The sequence below is a fragment of the Rattus norvegicus genome, chromosome 1 (genome assembly GCF_036323735.1).
Source record: "Rattus norvegicus strain BN/NHsdMcwi chromosome 1, GRCr8, whole genome shotgun sequence".
Lineage (NCBI taxonomy): Eukaryota > Metazoa > Chordata > Mammalia > Rodentia > Muridae > Rattus > Rattus norvegicus.
In genome coordinates, this window is record NC_086019.1 from 166,401,311 (window position 1) to 166,424,353 (window position 23,043).

Here is a 23,043-nt window from a genome sequence, read left to right on the forward strand (position 1 = left end):
ATCGTCATTGTCGTCATCGTCATCATCATCATCATCATCATCATCATCATCATCATCACCACCACCACCACCACCACCACCACCACCACCACCACCACCACCACCACCACCACCATCATCATCATCTCACTCTATTAATTTCACTAAGATACAGATGTTCAGACTGCAGCAGATGGGATTTCCAAGTTGCTGCCGTACCTCCTCTCTCAACAGATCATGCCCCAATTTTACCAACCACCTCTTCTGACAATTCACATTCAAGATGATGGTTTCCATAGCCCTATTGTTAGGACTCCTTAAATATAAAACAGTTAGTTGTTACAGGTAATTCTTTGGAAAGAGCTTAATTGAGCAAGTTGAAAATGGTGGTGCTTGGAAGATATAATGTAGGAGAGAAAACAGATATGCTGGAATATTACTTATTTTGTTAGAAAAATTGGTTTAATATAAATAATATTTAATGTAAACAATGCAAAAAACTTCACTAGAAAACTGCTCAAGTTTTTCCTCAATACAGTAAAAAATCAGGCTAAGAGTAACATGATATATAATGATAGAGTGTATTATATGATTTATTTTATATACTATTTATGGCAGCACCTCCACTTCCTCCAGGGACCTCCAACTTCCTCCTTTCACTTCCCACAGGAAGTGAAGGGAACTAAAATCTTAAGACTGCATAATGGATCAAAATGACATAAACAAGAGTTCAAGGAGTATGAAAGTAATTTCAGTTGTCAACCAGTTGGCTTGCGGTAGGCCTGGAGAGCTGGTGAAACCTCTCTCTTTGAATTAGTTTGATAAAGTCCAAAATATAAAACTTATTAAAATTCCTCTACAACCATGGAGTAGGGGGAAGTTAATGTGATATAAGCTGTTATATAGGCCACCAAAGCCAGCTCTTAGCTTCTTACGTCTAATTCAAAGGAGTGTGTGTAAAGTTTATAGGTTCTTTTCTAAGAGCCTTACATATTCTAATTTATTTAAGTTTTAAAAGCCTCAGTGGTTTCTTAAGGAAAAACTTTAAGTGGATGAGTTTGGCTGGGAAAACAGTGAGGGAGTCGGGGAGGATCAAAGGATAGGGACTGGGGACCATAGTTGGTCAAAACACGGTATATGCAGGTAGGAAATTCTCAATTAATAAACAAGAAAAAATTTATGTGAAGCTTGATTTTTAAAAGACAGTGTGGAAAGTCATTTTATAAAGTAAAGGTCTCTGAAATAAACAAGTTTAATGAGTGTTGGAGAAAACAAGATTTATTACATTTGTGTGTGTGCATGCGTGCCTGTGCGCGTTTGGGCAAGCACCCATGGAAGCCAGAAGAGGATGTCGGATGCCCTGGAGCTGGAGTTGTTAGGCAGCTGTGCTCCCAGATACGAGTGCTGAGAACCAAACTCTGGTCCTCTGGAAGAACACTGTCTCCCAGTCCCATATATCCTAACTTAATCATAGTAATTAAAGATTCTGTGAAGCAATCATCACCTATAACATACAAATAAAGATCAAGTATCAAGGAAGTCACCTGCTCATAATTGCATATTTGGTGACAGATCTGGAAATAAATATCCTTGAAGTTTTTTCACTACCTCATGCTTGGCAGACAATCTCCAAGGCATTACTGAGCAAGAATGTTTGTTTCATGAATGTACCTTCACTTTCAAACACCGTCATTTACTAAGCAGCACCTTGGGGTTAAGTGGAGAATTTTTTCCTCCTCTTCTGCAAGTTTCCCAGGGCTAAATCATGGATGTGTATTGCTGGCTACCCTGTTTCCTTTTTGGCAGAATCTATGCTGATGTTTTCTATGTGTAGACATTCTTCATGCTCCCTTCTCTAGAAGGACAGAGTGTGTGCCTCAGTCTCTTGTTATAAGCTTGCCTCCATAGGTCACTGTAATTCATGGGGTTGGGTTTTCTGGAAAAATAGCCACTCCATAGGAGGTGTCTGAGCATCCTCCTGCAGGAAATCAGCAGAAACAGAAGCGTTCACCTGATGCTTCCCACCAACTCTCAGAGCTGCCTGGCCTAGAGCTCAGGGACCTCAGCAAGGTCAGCTGCGTAAATCTCTTGGATTTGCATCTGGTTCCCAGCAGACCTGTTATGTCTCTACTTCTAACAGGAAGATTATAAAGTACTGGCCTTTATGGGCAGAACAAGAGATGCTTCTTACTAACAGAGGAACAGAGGAGAGGAGACACAGGCTCTGGAGTTGTGGTGAGTGAGTGTATGAGGTGCTAGGTCTGGACTGAGGGCAGTGGACCAGGGCCTTGCTCCATCTGTTTGCATCATTATTTCTGTCACTAAGCAGAATGAAATCGATCTAGGGCAGCCACCTTCCCTCTGGGTCAGTCTACAGCGACTGGATGAAGGTTTTTCCTCATCTTTCCCTTTATTACATACAGGCTTGGTTTCATGAGGCCCTCTTTAGATCTGACTTTCCTAGGTGGTTTGGACCAAGGACCATCATGAGAAACTGAAATGCACTCAGGATAAAGGGAAACAGTGTTCTTCAACTTTCAACTACCTGGTTAAATCTGGGAAAAGCTGTAGGTGTGTGGATGGTGCAGGACTTCCCGCAGTGGCTGCTTCAGGCCCAGTCAGAATCTGATAAGTGTTCTGCAGTCTGCTGTGGGGAAAAGATAGTGACAACATAGGATCTGCTTCAGTCTGAGGTTCCGCTGCTTAACTAAACCTCCATTTAAATGTCCATTTCTGACAAACTTGAGCAGGGCAGCTGACAGTTCCTTTTCTACTAAGCTAACTCTGTCTGGGAGGCTGTTAGCCATGTGACAACTGATCACATAACACTTACTAGGATCCTATAATTTCTTGATCATAGGCCCTCACTGTCACTCAAAGGTAGAAACATTTTTTTTGTTATTTCTTGTTTACAATTCAGGCAATTTAGGACATAGAGATGTCAAAACATGCCCAATGCTTATAGATGATAAATAGCAATGTCAGGATTCAAAACCAGATTCATTTGGATATAAAACACAGATTTAAGATATTTTTAGGCTAATTTAATTATTTAACTTTGTTTGTATATGAGTGTTTTGCCTGCCTGTATGCATGTATACTACATGTACTTCAAAGGGTCATGATAGGTCATGTGGATTGGGTGATTGAACCTGGGTCCTCTGCAAGAACCACAAGTGTTATTAATCACTCAGCCATTTCTTCAGCCCCTAGACTGCACTTTGAATCCTATGTTGCCTGCCTAGATTGTAATATACATTATATGCCAACATGTCCCAACCTCTGACATGCCACTGTAAAATGTATGCTTTTAATGTGTGCTTTACACATCATCTATGCTACCAAAAACACTCAAGGGGGTGAAAGGGAGATCACATTTGCAGAGAGCTCAGGTGTCCTTAGATTTATCTGTGTCAATACAGGAGGGAATGGCCTGGCTGTGAAACAGTTATAGTGGCTCATGGATTACACAAGAGGCTTTTGTGTCAGTCTTTCCTTCTTCCCTCCCTATAATTTATCTGTCTGTGTCTATAGCATCTTAATAGTTCTGGACCTATTCTATTCTAGACTTCAACCTCACCAGTTAAATATAAGATTTTAGTTTTAACAAAGACAACATCTATAGGGTGAGAATTTGAAGGTCAACTGTTTAAAACATTTAAAGAGATTTCATATAAGTCAGAATAAAAAATGGCAGGATCTGATTTATTTAAGAACCAGATCTTTCTTATATAGATCATGAATTTATAAACGAATGGATGTTTTACAAGATTCTGCAGTTTTGATCCATTCACTGGCCTGCATTGCACCTCCACTGACAGCATCAGGTCTGGGTCTGCTATCAGTTCTCAGCCACAGACCCTGAGGGTCCCAGCCTGTAAGGGGTGAAAGGGAGGAGGTGTGGTGAACGGGTCACCTCCTCACACTCCCTCTCTACCACATAGTAAAAGCTCAGCCAGTCTAGAAGCAGCAGAGTGTGACTGTTTGCAGACCCTGCATGCGATCTGTGACTTCCTTGTCATGGGTACCTGGCAGAGGCAGTTTATGCCAAGTTTATTCGTGAATGATTTAATTTCAGCCTTAATGTTAGCTAAGACCCATCAATATCATGGCTTGAGAAAAACTGGGTTTCTGGCTCATATCAAACTCTGCTAGACTTAGGATTCAGTGCTATAACCTATTTTTCTGTGTCTTCCTTTTGAGCCCTAGGACCCAGCTGGCAAAGCCAGAGGCTTAAATCCTCACATTCCCTCGAGAGTGTTGGTGAGTGGTGCTTGGTTGTCATAGAAACCTTTTGGGGTCTCCAACTTTCTCTAAGATGGGCCATTTCCTTTGAAAATTAATAGTTAAGCTACCGGGTATAGACTTTGATTAACAAAACAAAATAGACTTTACGCTATTCATGTTTTCCCAGAACCTGGATAAGTAAAATGGTAGAAAGGCAGAGAATCTATTTTTTTTCCATCTCCAGAATTGACTCTGTTATTGGTTTTCTACCTATCCACTCAATCTTCTATCCATATATCATTACCTGTTTTATCTAGTCCCCATTCCTTCCACATCTAGTTTAATCAAGTGTCTCATTTGCTCTCTCAGGATATTACTGCTTTGAGGAGAGCATTCGTCTCCCTAAGCCATACCTGTATAGCTAAATTCACACAGTTCGCAGCACAGGACGGTCCTAAAGCACAGGAGCTCCCTTTGGTTTAGGCTGTTGAAACATGAGTGAGTGTACTCAGGATTGCTACCTCTGGATGGTCACGAGGAGGTAGGGGTGACAGACGAAGAGCATTCTCGAATATGTAACTTTATGCCAAACTTTAGGGGTCAGACATTTTCAGTCCTAATCATGTTAATAAGCACACTAGGTAACAGAAGAAGCATTATAATGTAGCACTTAAGCAGCCTCTGGGATCAGACTGTCTTGATTTCTATTCTGGCCAATCACTTCTTAACTTAATGACCTTAGGCAAGCTAGCAAACTACTTGGTACCCCAGTTGTCTCATGTGTAAAATGGGAATAATTTTTATCCACCTCAAACATAGTGAGTCCTCAATAATTAAGTTATTTATTATTATTAATCATTATTATTTTTGAGATCAGGGCTCACTGCGTAGCTTGGGCTGGCCTCAAACTCACAATCGTCCTATCCCAGTCTCCTGTGCACTGAGATCACAGGTGCGCTTCACCAGTGGAACACGCATGAAGTCGTGTCCGGTAGCCATTTCTGTGTTCAAGCACTGTTTTAAACCACACACACATAAAAGTGGTGTGTGTGTGTGTGTGTGTGTGTGTGTGTGTGTGTGTGTTATGATGAGACAATTATTTTTGAAATGTTTGGGGAGGGAGAATGCTGAAGGACAGATGTAAGCATTGGTGTCAAATCGTGTTGTTTCTTCTGCTTGCTTCTAATAAGCTGTGGACAGGGATTTTCATCTCTTAGATTGTCTTTTCATTGTTAGGAAGGAGAGGGTGCCATTCAAAGGCTTTAGAAAGTGGGAGACCTCATGAGATGCTGTCTATAAAGTCCTAGTCTCAGACGTGGTTAGCGTCACACTTTCATCAGTGTCTATAACATGTTAAGCAGTGTGCAGTTCCCCATGTTCATAACCACTCTGTGATGTCAGTAATGGTCTTTTATTCCATGAAAGGACACACTGACCATTCAGGCTGAGAAACACAACTTCTAGAGCCTACACTCAATGGGCTTAAGTATAATGGCAGCCCTCTCAGGTGTGCACTCAGCCCTGACTGGGCAGCTGCACATTTTATGAATAATATGTAAATATTCCCATGTGGTTTGACTTGTGGGGCATTGCCGCTTAGGCAGAGCATACAGGCATGCACTCAGTATGGGGAGACTGTACGATTCAGGCAGCAAAATGATGCCTGCTATATGAACCCTTCTTTATTCTCTTTTTTCTCACAGTTCTCCAACAAGATGTGCTGAAAAAAACCAAGGGTAAAAGAGGGAATGATGAGATTTTGATACTGTCTAGGGGCTTACATGTCTGGGTTCTCATTACTTAAGAGTGTCCCTAAACTTTCTTTCTTTTTTTTAAAAAGGCATTTAAAGATACATCTTTATTGAAATTTAGTGTAACCTAAAATGACATTGACAGAAATGCAAAGCTAAAAGAAAACTCTGTTGTTTACAAAACAACTTATTGAATTTTATCATAGCATATGGTTTTTAACAACAAAATAAAATATAGCAAGATAAAACAAAAACCGTCATATTGAAGTTTGACAAGGCAAACCAGCAGGAGGAAAAGGCTACAAGAGGAGGCACAAGAGTCAGAGATCCACTTGTTCACACACTCAGGAGTCCCATAAAGTGCTAAAGTGAAAGAGGACCTGGGGCAGACCTGTGCAGGCCCTGTGCTTGCTGCTCAAGTCTCTGTGAGTTCATATGAGCTTTTCTCAGTTGATTTAGATGGCTTTGTTTTCCTGGTGTCTTCTATCCCCTTTGGCTCCTACATTTCTTCTGCCTTCTTTCCTGTGGGTTTCCTGAGCTCTGAGGTTCCTAGATTTCCACTGAGTGAGAAGATGAACTGACAAGGTGAGGCAAACACTGTATGTCAGATACATGTTGCTGTATCTGCTCACAAAGGAAAAATCATCCAGCAAAGAGAATGAGCAAACTATAAGTACATGCAGCAGTGTGGATGTGTCATAGACAAGCACATACTGGAGGCTTATAATTACATAAATCCCAAGGTTTATAACATTAATCTTTGGTATCTTAAATCAGGATAATGTGAGGATGGGAATCACTGGACTCCAAGACATAGGACTTGGAGATTCTGAAGCTATTTGGTTTCTTTTTAAAAAAATGTTTTATTTGTGTGTGTGTGTGTGTGTGTGTGTGTGTGTGTGTGTGTGAGAGAGAGAGAGAGAGAGAGACAGACAGACAGACAGACAGAGACAGAGACAGAGACAGAGACAGGCAGACAGACAGACAGAGACAGAGACAGAGACAGAGACAGGCAGACAGACACACAACATGCCATGGCACAACTGTGGAGATCAGAGGATAACTTTGTGGAGATGGTTTTTCTCTTGACCTTTTACATGGGCTCTGGGGAGTTAGCTCAGGTCACCAGGTTGGCACCTTTACCCTCTGAGCCATCTTGCTGGCCTTCAATATTTGGTTGCATAAATATACGAACCTTGTGGAAATCCATCAGCTCTGCATTTGACATGCAGACTTTCTTGTGCATACACTATATCCCAAGCAAGATATTTTTAAATGACCAAACATAGTAAATTTGATGAGTAGAAGGATATTTTAATAATTCATGATACTTAGGAGAAAGGGGATTGAAAATATTAGAGATGTAAGATGGGCACAGTAGTCTCTCTTTTGGACTCGGAGATTTTGCTTAGATCTGCCCCTCTGTGCACCAGGGAAACATTGATGCTCATTACACAGAGCCGGGGCTGTTCAATACCATCCTTGTCTTCTCTTCGTCTCTGTCTCTGCCTCTGTCTCTCTGTCTTTCTCTCTCTCCCTCTCCCTTTGTTCATTTGTTTGTTCATTCCTGGCTGTATACATAATGATTTAAGTCTTCATGCTCAACTTTTCATAAACATCTGGAGCCTAATTCAATTGGAAATTTGAAAACAAACCGGAGTACACAAGGACAAAGAGAATGGGACAAAGAAGCTGTTTCATTACTCAGGGAAATCACGGTGATTTGACTTGATTAGTTTTGTTGGATCTGAGGAAAGGAGCCAGGTCAAAGATTAGTAGGCTAGGAGAATGTGTTCTAGAGAGAAAGGACAGGTCTTTTGAATGTTTAACTGATAATACAAAGGAAAGGAGAGAGAGGAGACAGGAACCCACAGGAAATAGAGTGTGGTTTGGGGAGGGGTGGGAGGGATTAGTGTTTTGCTCCATCTCTAATGCAGCCCATTGTGGTTTCCTAGTGAACAAGGGAAGGTCAGTTGTATGGCTGTGTTGGGAGGAGAGAAGCTGGGAGAAGTGATGTGTGAGGTTGTAAGAACAGGAGCGCTCACACCCCTCAGTCTTGGCTCTTTGGCAGAGCTCTATTCATCCTAAGATTCTGGAAGCTTCTGTTTCTTTGCCTGACATCTCCGTTGGCCTCAGCACTCTGTTCCCAGTTAAGGAGAACTTTGAGGTAGTTGACCCCATATAACAGCTTTTGTAGTAAGAGGGCTGGAAAGGGGTTCTTTAAGAGAAAATGGTTCTTTAGTTGAGTGTGTAACCGGAGCCCTATCTTGATGGTGGAGTCAGAAGCACACATGGAAGCTTAAAGTAGAGCATGAGGTGAACACGGGACTGGGGAAAACACTAGTAAAGTTGAATCCACTTGGCATCTTCGCACTTTGTTTATCAGACTCTGAGGAAACCTTGACCATTTCTTTTAAGCCAACTCCTCTTCATAGGACTTGTCACCAGTGGAAACACTTGGAGAGCTATTCTGACTCCTACACATTATATGTATGCACTGAAATATCATGTGTTTTCCCACAGTTATGTATAATTATTACACGCTAACCAAAAATTTAAAAACCCTTAATATGATAGGTGTCTGATTTGTTTATTATACAATCTATATACTAATTGGCACAAATAACTCCTTGCATCTGAATAATAAGCAGCAATTAAAAGCAAAATGTAACTAAGGGCCTATTTTTCTTTCCCTAAAGCATTACACAGAAAGAAATGCAGAAATCACACATAACAGCATCAGATGAGTTAGCAACCAGCCTCCTAAGGGATGCTTCTGAGAACACGCCGTTGGTTGACAGTCCTTTCAGGCATGTTTGATAGCAGATATCAAACGGGAAACCCACCTCTAAGGAAGAATGCACTCCATATGTTCTGTTTGTATTGTCACCCTAAAGTTAAAAATAATATTTATTATACTTACTTGTTGAGATAGAAGATTCTTTTCCTCTACTGGGTAGGTTTCAAGGATCAAACTTAGGCTTCAGGATTGGCAGAAGATGCTTTATACCAGCTGAGCCATCTTGCCAGCCCCCATTCTGTTTCTTTGGAGAATTATTTTTTCCTTAATATGAAGTCTGAGGAGGCTCTCTGGAAGATTAGGCTTTAGGTGTCACTTGGGTGAAAGAGGGAAGTTGCTCAGGCCCAAGGGAAGGCAGCTGCTGATTGGCTAAGGAGGGCAGTCAGCAGCAATCAGAGATTGACTCAGATAATGTATCCAATAACACTGTATTCACGGGAGCCAGTGCTCCTAGGACTGTTGTTTTTAATGGCTATGAGTCAGCTCTTCCTTTCTAGCTCGGCGACCACATGAACGAATGTTTCCTTCTCGTAGGGTGGACAGTTTCCTCCTGGAGTCATTATGTCCTGCAATACCAGCTCTCCTGGTCACTCTACCTTCCTCCTCACTGGCTTTCCAGGCCTGGAAGCCTCCCACCACTGGGTTTCCATTCCCATCAACCTCATCTGTGTGGTTTCCATCCTGGGCAACAGCATTATCCTCTTCCTGATCCGCACAGATCCAGCCTTACATGAACCCATGTTTATCTTCCTGTCCATGCTAGCAGCCTCTGATCTGGGCCTCTGTGCCTCCACCTTCCCCACCATGGTGCGGCTCTTCTGGCTGGGTACTCGGGAGCTGCCCTTCGATTTCTGTGCAGCACAGATGTTTTTCATCCATGCCTTCACCTATGTGGAATCTGGGGTGCTACTGGCCATGGCCTTTGATCGCTTCATTGCCATCCGGGATCCTCTGCACTATGCCACAATCCTTCCTCACTCAGCAGTGGCCAAAGTCGGGGCTGCTGTTCTGGTAAGGGCCATCCTGCTCAACCTCCCTGGACCCATCCTTCTGCGGCGTCTGATCTTTCCTCAGATCAGTACCCTCTCCCACTGCTACTGCCTGCACTGCGATCTTGTGGGACTGGCTTGCTCAGACACTCGAATCAACAGCCTGGTTGGCCTGGTTTCTATCCTCCTCTCGCTGGGCCTAGACTCCTCCCTCATCATGCTGTCCTATGTTCTGATCCTACGGACTGTGCTGGGCATTGCATCACCCGGGGAACGGCTCAAGGCACTCAACACGTGTGTCTCACACCTCTGCATCGTTCTCATCTTTTATTTGCCCAAGTTGGGGCTTTCTGTGCTGCACCGAGTGGAGAAACACAGTTACCCAGCTCTGGCAGTTCTCATGGCTAACCTGCACTTCTTGGTGCCACCCTTCATGAACCCTGTGGTCTACTGCATCAAGTCAAAGCAGATCCGTCAGGGGTTCTTAAGACGTTTCCAGCAGAAGAGGGTTGATATTTCCTAAGACAGAGGGATCCAGAAATATATGACCTTAGGGGACCACCATGAACCTGGGGAAGGGGAGGTATAGAGAATGAGTCAACTTTTGATGACTTTGAATGCTTGGTCTTAACTGTTGAACTCTTTGTGGGGCCTACCTGGCCTCTATAATTACAGACTTCAGACCCTGAGCATGTTGGAATACTGCAGTGATAATCCTTGCCATGTTTTATTAAACCAGAGTCAAACTACCCTAGCCTCATACATGCTGCAGCAGCTTACCCAGACTTCTCATCTTATGGACAGACTGTTAGTATCGATCGATCTGTTCTAGTGTCATTTTTGTAACTGTAATGAATACCCAGACAAAAAGCAACACCGGGAGGAAAGGCTGTATTAGGTTTACAAATAGCCTGTTATTGAATGGAAGTCAACACAGGGACTTGAAGTATCACATCTGTAGTCAAGAGCAGAGAGGAAAAACACACGAATTCTAGTCTGCTTCTACTCAGCCAGTCCCTATGCTCTTATACAGCCCAGGATCTCTTGTCTATGGAATGGTGTCACCTAGTGTGACTCAAATATTGTTTTCTATATCTAATTTGTTGATCATTCTGTCAACTCATTGTAACATACTACTGATAAGTCTATGATAACCTTTCCTTGCACTCTAGAGATTAATATCATTTCAATGCATTAAGTAATCCTCTTAAAGAAACAAAACAAACAAGACAACCCTTTACAGACACGCCCACAGACCAATTTGATCTAGGAAATAACTCAATGGAGACTCTCCCTTCTCCAATGATTCTAGGTTGTGTCAAACAGACAATTAAAAGTAATTGCACACTGCCTATACAGGCTTCTCTCCTTCCTAGATTTCTCTTTGCATTTCATGCATAAACAGAAGGAACAACTGAGGTAAGCTGTGTTTATTTGCTTTCCCCCAACTTTATATTAACTGGCTCCCAGAAACAGCTGCCAATTGCAGATAGCTACTCAGTTAGGGGTGGGACTTTGTACCCAACTGCCATCTCCATGGTGAGATATTTATCTGGCCTAAGCCTGCTGAGTTCTTGTGCACACTGCCTCAGTTGCTGTCAGTCCACATGCAACTACCCTGCTGTGTCTGGGAAACATTGTTTTCTTATAGTGGCCCATGGCCTCTGTGATTAACTCAGACACCCACAACTTGTCAAGGAGTAGAGAGTCAGAGACTCTCTTAAATGGGACATCTACATCATATCCTCTCCTCTCACAGCTCAGGGGTCCCTGCAGAAGAGATGATGGAAATATTGTAAGAGCCAGAAACAGCTGTTGGGAGACAGAAAGTACATTTTTCTAAGGCTATGGCCTCTGGTAGGTCAAGTACATTCTAGTGAATGGCTTCATACCCACAAATATATGAGAATCACAAATTGGACTTGATTTTTTTTAAAATGAGGGCACAAAGTTGAGAAGATAAGGATCTGGTACAAATTAATGTCATATATTCCACAAACTCTAAATATTTGAGGTAGTGACCTTGCCTAGCTGTCTGCTAACAGCTTCTTCACACCCATATCATATGTCTAATTTAATTATTCTTTCCCCAAGCTCTAGGAATCTCAAGAGATCTCCCCTAGCTTTGAGAGCAGATCTGAGAGTTGTCTAACTCCCTATCACTTTGTCATAAACACAATTTCAAAGTAGAATGTTGACATATGCTTTAGAAGTATTCATAAAAACGACATTTAAACCTTGCCTAGTATAGAAGGCTTGAACTGATATTTCATTTTCATGGAGGAAGAAAATTGTTATAACCTAGAATTGGGGGAGGAGTTGGGGAAGGAGAGACTTGATCTCTCTCATTGTTTTTATAGTCTTCCTGAAAGGTGTGTGTGTGTGTATGTGTGTGTGTGTGTGTGTGTGTGTATGTGTGTGTGTGTGTGTGTCTTTGTATGCATACATATATGTGTAAGCTAGAGAGCAATGTTGATTATCATTCCTCTAAGCACTTTATTGACTGAACTATTTTCCAACCCCCAGGCTCCTGTTTTTAATGGTCTGTAGATTTTTCATGCAAGGTCCTGTTTACATTGCCTCTTCTATATCTCTTCACATCTTCTGTAGGCATTTATTGTAGGCATTGATTCTAGTTTACTGTTGCCCTTGTTTGCAGGTAGAAGTTTACATTGAGAAAAATCTTATCTTTTTCAACTTGTTCTACATTTTGTTGTTGTATAAAGACAACATGTTAGTGAATGGATACAAATTTTCTCGAGTGAAGATTTTTCTTGGCATTAGGTTTTCTTGTTATTAGGTATCCACTGCCTAGAAGTAAAAGGTTAGAGCCATGTTTTAAGCCTGTATGAGGGAAAAGTCCACATTTAATGGTACTTTTCAAGACTTTGTCCTTTAAGAAACCATTGTGCCTAGGTAGACTAAATTTCTGTTTCTCCCAAACTACCAACCTTGTCAGGCATCACCTGTAAAGTTGTTACAAGCTTAGCTTTTGTCTCCCACCCTCCCTCCTTCATTTCCTCTGCTTCCTCTTTCTCTTCCATTGCCACCCCCCTCCTCCCCAGTCTCCTTTTCCTACTTCATTTATTGTCACAGGTTCTCGTCATATTGCCCAGGCTGGCCCCAAATTAATCTTTCTGGCTCGGCATCTGGAATTACACTGTATGCCACCATGCCTGGCCTTAAGGCTCAGTTTGCATCTCTGAAACTCATTTTCTAAGCAGTCATTATGGCAGATATCTAGCTGATCTCCATGCATGAAACAACAAAAGAAGCTTTTTTAGCTTGGCTGCTTCTTCTATTTTCAGAATCTCATTTTTCCTTTGGGGTTATGCCTCTTTACGGATCCATTTTAATTTGTATTGTGTTCTCATCCCTTTCTCCAAAGCCTGACTGAAAAACTTATATCTCAGGCGGAAGGGTAGGCTTGTAGAGTCATTTCATTGGGGGACCTGCTTAAGACCTCTGCACTTGTCTATATTATAATGAGCCCACACATACAAGATTATACTTCTGAAGGGCATGATTTATTATGAGTTGGGTTAAGAGGGATATCTGTACCCTACCACTTAGATTATGCAGCCACAAGGATTCTAATGGATCTCTAAGCTAAATGTATTAAGAAACAAGGAATACCCAGTCACTCTCCTGTCTTCATATAGAACCACATTGTATAGTTAGCACCGACACACTTCTCAGGCCTTAAAGAAGACAGTTTGGTACACATGGCAACTCAGAGGCGGAGCCCTGGTTAACTTTTTGGCTTTGATTTACCTCATGTGTGAATGCATTTTTTTATTTTTGTCATGACTCACAACAGTCCTGGTACCGTTATTCAGGAAGGATGGGAAAACTAGAAATGTTTAATGTACTTATTACCAGTAATTCTTTCTCATATTCTCTCTTACGTTCATAGCAGGTTTTTGGATTCATTAACTCCACTGAAATGACTTGTCAAGGAGGTCTAATGTGGGAGAAATAGTCTTCCCTGGGAAGAGTGCACCAACTGTTTATCCCCTGAAAACACTGACTGGGTGGGTTGTAGTTAGTTACCTACCCAGCTGTATGTCAACATTACAAGAAAAAAAGCCTGTGCGTTTGAGCATGAGTGTGGAGGGTATGTGGGAGGACTTAGAGGGAGGAAAGGGAAGGGGAAAATGGTTTAATTCTATTAATCTCAAAACCCAAAATCATTAAAAAAGTTTCCACCCATTATCTGATATCAGCACTTAACAGTGAATCTCTTCACTCTGTAACACTTCCTTCAGCTTCCTCTAAGACAGTAGCTACTCTCTCATTTTACCCCATCGCCTCATCGTGTCTTTAACTCTCAGATTCTTTGGCTGCTTCCTCATTGTACCAGATCCGGGTGGTGCTAACCTGGGTCCACCCATATGCCTCCACGGCTAGCAGAGCAGCAGAGGCTCCCAGCAGATGCGTAAATACTGTTCCTGGAGTTGAAGGTGAAGCTGCTCTTGTTGCTGAATGAATGTTTGCCTTTGGCTGCAGGGCCTGCTGCGGTGACTGCTACCAGGCTCTTACCTCATCCCCATCTATCATGTCTGTATACCCCATGCCTTTGTGTGTATTGCTGTGCACCAACATTAGTCAGCTTGGACAGTAAAAATAACAACATCGTGTCTTAGTTATGGTTATTATTTCTGTGACGGAACACCATGACCAGAAGCAAATCGAGGAGGAAGGGTTATTTGGCTTGCATTTCTACAACACTGTTCATGATTAGAGGAAGTCAGGACAGAACTCTAGCAGGGCAGGAACCTGGAGACAGAAGCTGATGCAGAAGCCGTGAAGGAGTGCTGTATATTGGCTTGCTCATCATGGCTTGCTCAGCTTGGTTTCTTTTAGAAACTGGGACCATCATCCCAGGAGTGGCACCACCTATGATAGGCTGGGCTCTCCCACAATCAGAAACTAAGAAAATGCTTGTCTACAGCCTTATCTTATGGAGACATTTTCTCAACTGAAGCTCCCTCCACTCAGATGACTATACCTTGTGTCAAGATGACATAAACCCACCAGAGACCACTTGGATATGGATTTAAGTCATTAGAAAGTCTTTGTTAGCCAGTCAGTGACTGCACTGGGTATTTGACATCCCAGCATAGCTCTGGGTCTTTCTCAAGGTGAGCTTTTAAACAGAAAAAAAAACATATCCTGGGTTGACATATATCATTTATAAACTTTCTCAGAAATATGAACTTTGACGGGTTGGGCCTTTGTTTTCATTTTGGCAGTTGGTGTTGTGTATGTGCCAAGTTTTATGGCCTGAACAGACTTCCATCATGGAGTCATTTGTGCTAAGGTTGGGAGTCTACTAGTCAGCACAACTGACCCCTTGGCAACTTGACACACAAGCATGTCACCGTTAACCAAAAACTTTCTTTTTTGTTTATCCCCAGCACCACACATCAATATAAACATCATAATATAAAACACTTTTATAAACTTAAAAAGTCTCACAGTCTTTACAAATTCAAACACTTTAAATGTCAGTCTATTTAAAAATTTAAAGTCTCTTTAGAACCTGGGATCGTCTTAAAATTTCAGTCTCTCAACTGTGGGCTCGTATAAAATGAAAAATAAATGGAACACTTTTTTATTCAAGAAAGCAGAACCAGGGCATAGTTACAGTCAGGTCAAAGCAAACAGCTCCAACAGTATACACAACTCAGTGGCCAATATCTGAGCTCCATTCGTGATTTTCTGTGCTCTTCCAAGGGACTTGGATCGTTTCTCTACCTCTACCATTTGCAACACACATGACTTAGTTTCCGCTCCTTTCTACTGCTGCTGCTGACATTTGTAAACTCAAAATACAAAGGAGTAGACATGAACTTTAACCAATAGAAGATGAGGCTACCTTGTCTTTCATCTCCTCCGTGGAGTTTGCGTCACAAGGCAGGAACTCTCAGAGCCCATAGGAGGACGTCTGTCATGCTGAACATGCCGTCTCTCTTCACTCCTAATTTCCTTCCTTCACACTATGCAATACAGTGTTTGCATATACTGTTTTCACCTTATGTTTTCTAGTGAAACCAAGAAAGACAGTAGATATAATAAACAGCTTTGGAAAGCTCTCAGGGTGTGATCTGAGATCATTTAATGTAGTTTGAGAGCACGAGGGACCACATTGCTGCTGGCAAGCAGGGTAGTGATCACAGTGATGTCCCATCTATCACAGTCGTGTCCCGATGCTAAAGACTTCCTGGTGTGTTTTTCCTTTCTGTTGTTTGTTTGTTGATTTGTTTGCTAGGATGGAAATGGAAGGGAAGGGAAGGAAGGGGAAAATGCTTGGATGTTCTGAGGATATGCCAGTCTTGGGCATTATGATACAGGTTGACTGCTTTAGATGGCATTTGCATCCCCACAGATAAATGTCTTTGTAATGGGAAATAATGAGTTCATGACAGTCTAACTTTAAGCTCAACACAATAAAAGCTTTGAAGTGGACTTTACTTCCCTATAGCTTGAGGTCAGGCTGAGAATGAGGTCTAGAATCTGCATGTTAAGAGATCCCGGAGATATCAAGGTAATGGAATGTGCTGATCAAAAGGTCACCTGGGTCAGCTTTTCTGATTGTGAAGGTTTGGTGCTTCTAAGCTGGAGATGAGGCATTTGGTTTTATGAGCTTAAAACTGTGGGATCTTACTAAAATCAGGGACTAGACAAGGCTGCCCACTCTCTCCCTACTTATTCAATATAGTTCTTGAAGTTCTAGCCAGAGCAATCAGACAACAAAAGGAGGTCAAGGGGATACAGATTGGAAAAGAAGAAGTCAAAATATCACTATTTGCAGATGATATGATAGATTATTTAAGTGATCCCAAAAGTTCCACCAGAGAACTACTAAAGCTGATAGACAACTTCAGCAAAGTGGCTGGGTATGAAATTAACTCAAATAAATCAGTTGCCTTCCTCTACACAAAAGAGAAACAAGCCGAGAAAGAAATTAGGGAAACGACACCCTTCATAATAGACCCAAATAATATAAAGTACCTCGGTGTGACTTTAACCAAGCAAGTAAAAGATTTGTACAATAAGAACTTCAAGACTCTGAAGAAAGAAATTGAAGAAGACCTCAGAAGATGGAAAGATCTCCCATGCTCATGGATTGGCAGGATTAATATAGTAAAAATGGCCATTTTACCAAAAGCAATCTACAGATTCAATGTAATCCCCATCAAAATACCAATCCAATTCTTCAAAGAGTTAGACAGAACAATTTGCAAATTCATCTGGAATAACAAAAAACCCAGGATAGCTAAAACTATCCTCAACAATAAAAGGACTTCAGGGGGAATCACTATCCCTGAACTCAAGCAGTATTACAAAGCAATAGTGATAAAAACTGCATGGTACTGGTACAGAGACAGACAGATAGACCAATGGAATAGAATTGAAGACCCAGAAATGAACCCACACACCTATGGGCACTTGATTTTTTGACAAAGGAGCCAAAACCACCCAATGGAAAAAAGATAGCATTTTCAGCAAATGGTGCTGGTTCAACTGGAGGTCAACATGTAGAAGAATGCAGATTGATCCATGCTTATCACCCTGTACAAAGCTTAAGTTCAAGTGGATCAAGGACCTCCACATCAAACCAGACACACTCAAACTAATAGAAGAAAAACTAGGGAAGCATCTGGAACACATGGGCACTGGAAAAAATTTCCTGAACAAAACACCAATGGCTTATGCTCTAAGATCAAGAATCGACAAATGGGATCTCACAAAACTGCAAAGCTTCTGTAAGGCAAAGGACACTGTGGTTAGGACAAAACAGCAACCAACAGATTGGGAAAAGATCTTTACCAATCCTACAACAGATAGAGGCCTTATATCCAAAATATACAAAGAAGTCAAGAAGTTAGACCGCAGGGAGACAAATAACCCTATTAAAAAATGGGGTTCAGAGCTAAACAAAGAATTCACAGCTGAGTAATGCCAAATGGCTGAGAAACACCTAAAGAAATGTTCAACATCTTTAGTCATAAGGGAAATGCAAATCAAAACAACCCTGAGATTTCACCTCACACCAGTGAGAATGGCTAAGATCAAAAACTCAGGTGACAGCAAATGCTGGCGAGGATGTGGAGAAAGAGGAATACTCCTCCATTGTTGGTGGGATTGCAGACTGGTACAACCATTCTGGAAATCAGTCTGGAGGTTCCTCAGAAAATTGGACATTGAACTGCCTGAGGATCCAGCTATACCTCTCTTGGGCATATACCCAAAAGATGCCTCAACATATAAAAAAGACACATGCTCCACTATGTTCATAGCAGCCTTATTTATAATAGCCAGAAGCTGGAAAGAACCCAGATGCCCTTCAACAGAGGAATGGATACAGAAAATGTGGTACATCTACACAATGGAATATTACTCAGCTATCAAAAACAATGACTTTATGAAATTCGTAGGCAAATTGTTGGAACTGGAAAATATCATCCTGAGTGAGAAAAACACACATGGTATGCACTCATCGATAAGTGGCTATTAGCCCAAATGCTTGAATTACCCTAGATGCCTAGAACAAATGAAACTCAAGACAGATGATCAAAATGTGAATGCTTCAATTCTTCTTTAAAAGGGGAATAAGAATACCCTTGGCAGGGAAGGGAGAGGCAAAGATTAAAACAAACACAGAAGGAACACCCATTCAGAGCCTGCCCCACATGTGGCCCATACATATACAGCCATCCAATTAGACAAGATGGATGAAGCAAAGAAGTGCAGGCCGACAGGAGCTGGATGTAGATCGCTCCTGAGAGACACAGCCAAAATACAGCAAACACAGAGGCGAATGCCAGCAGCAAACCACTGAACTGAGAATAGGTCCCCTATTGAAGGAATCAGAGAAAGAACTGGAAGAGCTTGAAGGAGCTTGAGACCCCAAAAGTACAACAATGCCAAGCAACCAGAGCTTCCAGGGACTAAGCCACTACCTAAAGACTATACATGGACTGACCCTGGACTCTGACCCCATAGGTAGCAATGAATATCCTAGTAAGAGCACCAGTGGAAGGGGAAGCCCTGGGTCCTGCTAAGACTGAACCCCCAGTGAACTAGACTATGGGGGGAGGGCGGCAAGGGGGGAGGATGGGGAGGGGACACCCATAAAGAAGGGGAGGGGGGAGGGGGATGTTTGCCCGGAAACCGGGAAAGGGAATAACACTCGAAATGTAAATAAGAAATAAAGTTAATAAAAAAAAAAAAACACAAAAACTGTGGGATCTTTTACTGTCTCTATGCTTTCCAGTCTTGTAAGAAATACTATCTCTTTTTAATGACAAAAAAGAATAGTTTTCCATTATCTGGGAATCACGAAATTACATGCTAACCAAGTGCCTTACAAGAACACAGTGCATTTACTGTTTTCTTCAAGATCCTGTTTATTCCTCCTCCTTGCGTCTAGACTGTTGATCTCTTTTTACCTTAGGAAGGTGGAAAAGTGAGTTAAGATGAAGAGATGAAAAGAAACAAAAGTAGAGGTTTTCAGAAAAAGACAAAAAAGGATAGAAAGGAAAAAAATCAAGAAATCTATATTTGATTTTAAAAAGAGTAACCATATACTCATATGGTTCCCGAAAATGTGACAGAAAAAAATGAGGCACATGCACTCTATATCCAAAATAAAAGACATAACAAATTATACAAAACTGTAAGGACCAAAGTATACTATGAACAATTTTATACATATATTGACAGATTATTTTAGAGAAAATTTGGGGTCAATTGAAATATAGTGAAAATAGAAAATCTGATTAAAAGCAGGTTTATTAAAACCCAGATATATAGAAGAGGCAGAGAATCTACTCGGGATGAAGAAGGAGACTCAAGGGAAAGGGCAGGAACAATGTATGGCTATCGAGGGTGAACATGATCTAATCACATAATATATAGTATGGAAGTTTCTCAATATAAAGATGACTGAATGTTCACTATGACATTCAATAGCTTATTATCTCACACAAATATTATACACTAATTAGAAACCCCTAATACTGTATCAATGTAGAAAGCAGATTTTGTCGCACCACACATTAAAGTAGACTGTTAATAGAAAAAATGATAAAACTCATGCAGGAACTATATTTGAAACATTTTGTTAATATCAAATACTTTATAAAGAATTTAAAGAACAGGGTAGACAGATGGCTCAGCTCATTTATGATCAAACCTGATGACTCGAGTTTGATCTAAAGAACCCCAGGTAGAAGGAGAGAACTGACTCCTGCAATATGTCCTCTGACCTCCTTCCTTGTGCTTTAAATAATGTGATAAAGTTCAGAGTAACTCAATTTGACAGAGAAAGAATTCCTAAGACAATCTGCAGGAGCAGCTGAATATCCACAGGTGAAAAACAAACTTTTAGTTCTACTTTATTCCATAATAGTTGTTATTTGTGTTGGGCCATACACCTTAAATAAAAACATAAGTCTATGAAATGAATAACAAGCCATGAACAAAACGATTTGTATTTCACTGTAACTCGCATTTTAAGTAAAAGACATCACTAAGAAAACAAAATGTGTCACAAAACTAGACACACATTTTCAGTGTGTATCCTTGACAGATAACTTGGATCCAGAGCAAAATGACAGTACAGAAATTACTAAACTAGAAAGTCTAAATATGGACGCAAGACTGAAAAATTTAATAAAAGGAATATTCATGAATTGTAAACATGAGAGAGATTGCTTAACATAATTAGTTATAAGAAAAATGCAAAGCAACTTTGCAATGAAGTCTTAGCTTATACTTCCTGGAGTGCTTAAAATGAAAAAAAGAATAACACTATCAAAGATGAGCAGGTGGGGAACAACTGGGAAGTGTTTGAGATCACTGATGAGATTGTAACATGTTACAGCTGTGTCAAATAAAGTCATCCAGCGGGTTCTGTTAAACATACACCTACCCTCAGTCCTAGCGATTGTACTTGGAGGTTAAGAAATATAGCAGCTTTATTTTCTAATAGCCCAAAGTGGAAAATATTCCAGGTGTTATGATCAGATGGTTAAACCATAGTGCATTTGCAAAATGCAATATTGGTCAGCAATAAGAAGGAATTAGCTGGTATGCTTAGCAGCGCAAGGGTGGGAACTGTTTTCTTTATCTTGTCAGTAGCTACATTTCTCTCCTTTAATCAACATCCTTTGGAAGATAGGAGAGACATTACACTGTGGCATTTCTATGGACACCACTATCAGTTTGGAAGCTGTATCTCCCTTTAGGTTCCTGCATTGTGATCCCTATCTCCATCACAAGTAGCAAATATATCAGATGATGCCTCCTCTGACATGTGATAGATCTCTATATTAAAGTAGGGATACCATTGAATGTGTGTTTCTGCCTTCCAGCCATGTTGGCATCCATGTAAACATTGCTCAAGGGCTAGAGAAAAACAACACAAGGTCTAAGGAGTGAGCTTGAAGCACTATGATTGTGCAGGGCCCCTCTTGAGTAGTCGGAGTGCTCCGTCTCTGATCTGCTTGGTTTTCATCCCATAGATGATGGGGTTGAGCATGGGTGGTACAACCAGGTAGAGGTCAGCCAGGAGGATGTGGACGTGCCTGGGTACGTGTTGACCGAAACGCTGCGTATAGAATGAGAAGAGCCCTGGTGTGTAGAAGAGAAGGATGACGCCCAGGTGGGAGCCACAAGTGCCAAAGGTCTTTGCCCTAGCTTCTTTGGAGGAGAGGCCCAACACAGCCCGGAGGATGAGTGCATAGGATACAGCAATACAAATGGAGTCAGTTCCTACAACTAGTGTGGCTGCTGTGATGCCATATATATTGTTTGGTTGGGTGCCCCCACAAGCCAGCTTCACCACAGCCATGTGCTCACAGTAGGAGTGTGCTACCACACGGCCACAGTAGCTCAGCCTTGCCAGTAGGCAAGTGAGTGGGGTCATGAGCCCCAGGCCACGGAGCAGAGCAGCAGCCCCTAACTTGCTCACTGACTCTGCGGACAGCAGTGACCCATAGTGCAGTGGCCGGCAGATGGCCAAGTATCGATCAAAGGCCATTGATAACAGGATGCCAGATTCTACAGCTGAGAAGCCATGGATAAAGAACATCTGGGCAGCACAGGCCCCAAAGGCAATCTCAGCTGCATTTGCCCAAAAGAGTGCGAGGAGTTTGGGGACAGTGGAGGTGCAGAGTATCAGGTCAATAGTGGACAGCATGCACAGGAACAGGTACATGGGCTGGTGCAGTGAAGGCTCAGAGCGCACCACCAGCAGGACTGCCATGTTGCCAAGAACTGCTAGGGCATACATGGAACAGAAAGGAAATGCAATCCAAAAGTGGGCTGCCTCCAGGCCGGGAATCCCCATGAGCAGGAAGGAGCTTGGGTTCTGATGGCTGTGGTTCGTGTGTTGCATGGTCAAGCTGAGGAAGAGTCTGTGCGGAAGATCTAAGCTCTGAACTCTATGAAGCCTTAAAGGGATGGGGCAGCTGGGATCATCTTTGTGCTGTAGCTTAACGGTAGCAGAAGCATTTGAGTTAAACTCCACAAAAGAGCATCTGGGATGAGAAGATTGTAAGGCCCTGGGAAATGTACAAAGCAGGACATGGGTTAGCATCGCCCAGGTTCAAAGGAACTCTTTTCAGTTCTGTGTGATTTAACAATGCCTTTGCTGGGAAGTGGGGTGAAGGGCATGGCTATCGAACCATTTCCATGGTGAAAGTAAGAGCTAGAGCTATTTACATGGCAGTTCTGTCTATAAACCTTTTTGCAAGTTTCTAGTATTGTTTTCTTCAGATTCATCTTCTGTGTGGCAATGTGCAGGGGATGTTAATAATACAGGGCCATTTGGATTGGATGGGAGCCTCAAGTTGTGAAGATTTTTATTGAGGAGAAGCACATGGAGGATAAAGACATCTTGCCCCAAACCACCTGAACCCATAACAACTCATGCATAAGGGTTTGTCTTGACCAGGAATATCAAATCACAGGTAAGGGGCTGAGTCTCTTGTAGACTTCAATGGATGGAAGATTTCCTGGCTCATGTTTGCTGAGATCCTGGACTTGCCTCATCTGTGCTATTTAGCTTTGGCAGCATCGGGTAAGATGATGCAGGATTGGTAGTGTTAGATATCAGGCTGCCTTAGCCATAATAGATGATTTGATGAGGTCACTGAGAGATAATTGTTTGCAAATATCTCCTCTAATAAAAGGTGAAAGTATGTGAAAGGATGGGGAGTGAATTTTAATCTCCAACAAACCACAATACCCAAAGCCAGCAGAGTTAAATTTGGTCCAAAGACAA

At 41.7% G+C, this 23,043-nt stretch overlaps 2 protein-coding genes across 2 annotated transcripts; one reads left to right on the top strand and one right to left on the bottom strand.

Moving 5' to 3' along the window:
- The first annotated feature begins 9,318 nt into the window (after positions 1-9,318).
- On the top strand, positions 9,319-10,269 carry Or51r1 (olfactory receptor family 51 subfamily R member 1). The gene has a single exon (NM_001000541.1). It carries the CDS (start codon positions 9,319-9,321, stop codon positions 10,267-10,269), a length of 951 nt encoding a protein of 316 aa, NP_001000541.1.
- A 10,938-nt stretch (positions 10,270-21,207) lies between these two features.
- On the bottom strand, positions 21,208-22,155 carry Or52p2 (olfactory receptor family 52 subfamily P member 2). The gene has a single exon (NM_001000125.1). It carries the CDS (start codon positions 22,153-22,155, stop codon positions 21,208-21,210), a length of 948 nt encoding a protein of 315 aa, NP_001000125.1.
- Positions 22,156-23,043: the final 888 nt, after the last annotated feature.

Coding starts and splice junctions, on each gene's coding strand:
- Or51r1 (NM_001000541.1), top strand. CDS start 9,319: ATGTCCTGCAATACCAGCTCTCCTGGTCACTCTACCTTCCTCCTCACT.
- Or52p2 (NM_001000125.1), bottom strand. CDS start 22,155: ATGCAACACACGAACCACAGCCATCAGAACCCAAGCTCCTTCCTGCTC.